Here is a 3229-nt window from a genome sequence, read left to right as displayed (position 1 = left end):
ATGGTGCAGCAATCTTGGAGAAACCTTCAATGAAACGCCTGTAGTATCCTGCCAGTCCTAAGAAGCTACGAATCTCAGTGACAGTAGTAGGCCGTTTCCAACTCATCACAGCCTCCACCTTGGCAGAATCTACTGAAACTCCATCCTTAGAGATCACGTGCCCCAAAAACTGAATCTGCTCTTGCCAAAAGTCACACTTCTCAAACTTAGCATAAAGCTGATGCTCACGCAAAGTCTGAAGTGTAATGCTCAAGTGTCTCTCTTGTTCCTCTTTAGTCTTGGAATATATCAGAATGTCATCAACAAATACCACAACAAACTGATCTAAGTAAGGTCGAAACACTCGGTTCATCAAATCCATAAAAGCTGCCGGAGCGTTAGTCAACCCAAAAGGCATGACTAAAAACTCATAGAGGCCATAACGAGTCCTAAAGGCAGTCTTAGGAATATCCTCATCCCTAATCCTCAGCTGATGGTACCCAGTCCTCAAGTCAACCTTAGAGAACAACTGTGCCCCTCTGAGTTGATCAAACAAATCATCGATGCGTGGCAATGGGTACTTGTTCTTAATAGTGACCTTATTCAGCGCACGGTAGTCAACACATAAGCGGAGTGACCCATCCTTCTTCTTAACAAAAAGAACAGGTGCTCCCCACGGTGATGTGCTAGGTTGAATAAACCCCCGATCTTGCAACTCTTGAGTCTGCTTCTTCAACTCACTCAATTCAACTGGCGCCATTCTGTAGGGTGCCCTAGAGATAGGTGAAATACCAGGAGTGAGGTCGATGCAGAAATCCACTGCCCTCCTAGGAGGCAAACCCGGAATATCCCGAAACACATCTGCATACTCTGACACTGTAGGCAACTGCTCTATAGTCACGCATTGCTCAACCACCTCGATGTGGGCCAGAAATCCCATAGTCATGGTGCCCTCAAACTCCCCACACTTATATCGAGAAGGAAACTGTCCCGGAACTGAGAATACAATAATCCTCTCATGGCATTCCAACTGAGCATGATATCTAACCAACCAATCCATACCCAGTATAGCATCAAATTCTCTCATACGTAATACTATTAAATCAATAGGATACTCCAACTCCCCAATTGTAACAGGGCAAGCACGACATATTCTATCAAGTGTCGTCGCGCTCCCGAGTGGAGTTGTAATAGATAAGGCATTACTTATATGTCCAGGTTCTAATCCCAGTGTATTCACAAATGATAGTGCAATAAAAGAATATGAAGAACCTGAATCAAATAGTACTCTAGCTATACTGCCATAAATAGTAAGTGTACCTTCCACTGCTGGTGGTGCACGATCCTGTCTCCCATCTGGAACAACTGCATAAACCCTTGCACCTCCTTGTTGCTGTGGTGCCTGACCTTTCTGCTGGTTATTCTTGTGAGGCTTGGTACAATTACGAGCCAAATATCCTTACTCACGACAATTGTAGCAATGCCCGCTGAACTGATATGGCTGTGCATCATGAGGTGTGGCTGGTACTAAAGCTGTGGATTGCTCACCTTCACCAACTCTCTGCCGTTTCCCTGCTCGCCAATCTTGTCTACCTCTCTGCCAAGACTGACCCTGCCAGTTTCTCTGAGTCTGCTGCTGCTGACCCCTCTGATTCTGTTGAGAGCTACTCTGATTCTGTTGAGTGCTGCTAGCCCCCTTACCTTTCTGTTCTGCCCTACGCTCCTTCTATTTCTGAAAGTCAATGTTATTATTCTCCTCTACTGCCATAGCACATTCCACCACTCTAGCATATGTGTCAAAACGATGACCCACCACAAACTTCTTCACATAAGAGACCAATCCTCGCTCAAACTTTCTAACCTTGTGTAACTCATTCGCAACAATGTGAGGAGCGAATCGGGATAGCTCTGTAAACTTCCTCTCGTACTCACTAACTGACATCTCATTATTCTGTTCTAGCTGCGTGAACTCTGCTGCCTTCTTCTCCTTCACTGATTGTGGAAAGTATTTGTCATTGAACCGAGTTTTAAAATCATCCCAGGTCATAGTTGTAATGTCCACAACCATCCTGGTCTCTGACTGCCACCACTGGCGCGCCTCACCAGATAAAAGAAATGCACCAATCTTCCTTTTCTGCACCTCAGTGCAGTCCATCATCTCAAAATACTTTTCCATATCTTCAATCCACTTCTCAGCATCAAGTGGATCGGTAGCTCTAGCAAATTCAACAGCCCCCAATTTGCGGATATCTCTGATAAATCCAATCATAGGATTCGGCACATGAGGTGCATCCTCCAACTGAACATCGTCATGGTTAACACCACCACGACCAACACCTCCCTGACCTCTGCCTCTAGCAGGTCGTCCTCTACCTCTTCCAGCTCCTGACATCCTATTTTCAGTAAAGAATGTTAATGATAAGTCTCACAAGTAATTTATACTTAAACTGGAGCATGGTAAGAGAGCAATAATTCGTATAAGTATATGCTCCTATTCTTACTACCACTTTTCTTAGCCAGGTAATTCTTAACCTAGGCTCTGATACCAAACTGTCACGCCCCAAAATCTTAAATACATGTACTCCTATCTTGTATTAAAGTCTGGCATAACTTTCATTACAGAACCACAACATTACAAAAAAAAAAATAATCAAATAAAGAGGTAGATTCAACCACCCTCTAATTATTAAATTGATACAACCATAGTATTAAACAACCTTGTCAAAAATAATCCACGATAATTGGACCTAAATGAACTAACTCAAAAGAAAATATCGCCATTCTTATTACAATGCGAAAATTAACTAAACCAAAAAAATACATAAAGCTGGCCAAAATCCATCACCATCATGTGATCCTATCAGGTTCCTACTCAACGTGTACCTAAAATGTGATAATAGGGTGAGCTCACAGCTCAGCAATAAATGCTAAACACAATCATCGTTCAGCAAATTAACCTCACATTGTATTCTTATATATATAAGCAGCTCAAATAAGTGCATTAATCAGATATGTAAATCCCACTTAATTATAAACCCAATAAATATCTATTATTTATTATTTAATAAATCCACATATCTCGCATGAGCCCCTGGCTCCCGTTCAATAAAGTGGTGTGAATCGTATAGTCCCTGACTACCAAAAACACACGTGTAGCTGGATTGTACGTCTACTCCCAGATGATCCCTGATCACGTCCACACAATAAGGGCTCATTAGACCCATGGCCATAACAAAAGGGTAGTGCACTC

At 42.6% G+C, this 3229-nt stretch overlaps 1 protein-coding gene across 1 annotated transcript; it reads right to left on the bottom strand.

Annotated features, from left to right (window-relative positions):
• Nucleotides 1–1705: 1705 nt before the first annotated feature.
• LOC132272523 (uncharacterized) lies at nucleotides 1706–2371 on the bottom strand. The gene has a single exon (XM_059773656.1). The coding sequence runs from the start codon at nucleotides 2369–2371 to the stop codon at nucleotides 1706–1708; it is 666 nt and encodes a 221-aa protein (XP_059629639.1).
• Nucleotides 2372–3229: the final 858 nt, after the last annotated feature.

Source organism: Cornus florida, unplaced genomic scaffold (assembly GCF_030987335.1).
Source record: "Cornus florida cultivar Cherokee Brave unplaced genomic scaffold, ASM3098733v1 CherokeeBrave_3.0.0_Hap2_Chr09, whole genome shotgun sequence".
Lineage (NCBI taxonomy): Eukaryota > Viridiplantae > Streptophyta > Magnoliopsida > Cornales > Cornaceae > Cornus > Cornus florida.
Note: the sequence above shows the minus strand (reverse complement) of the source record. Positions and strands in the feature narration are given on the sequence as shown.

Excerpts from the sequence above, each read along its gene's own strand:
- LOC132272523 (XM_059773656.1), bottom strand. The coding sequence starts at position 2,371 with ATGTCAGGAGCTGGAAGAGGTAGAGGACGACCTGCTAGAGGCAGAGGT.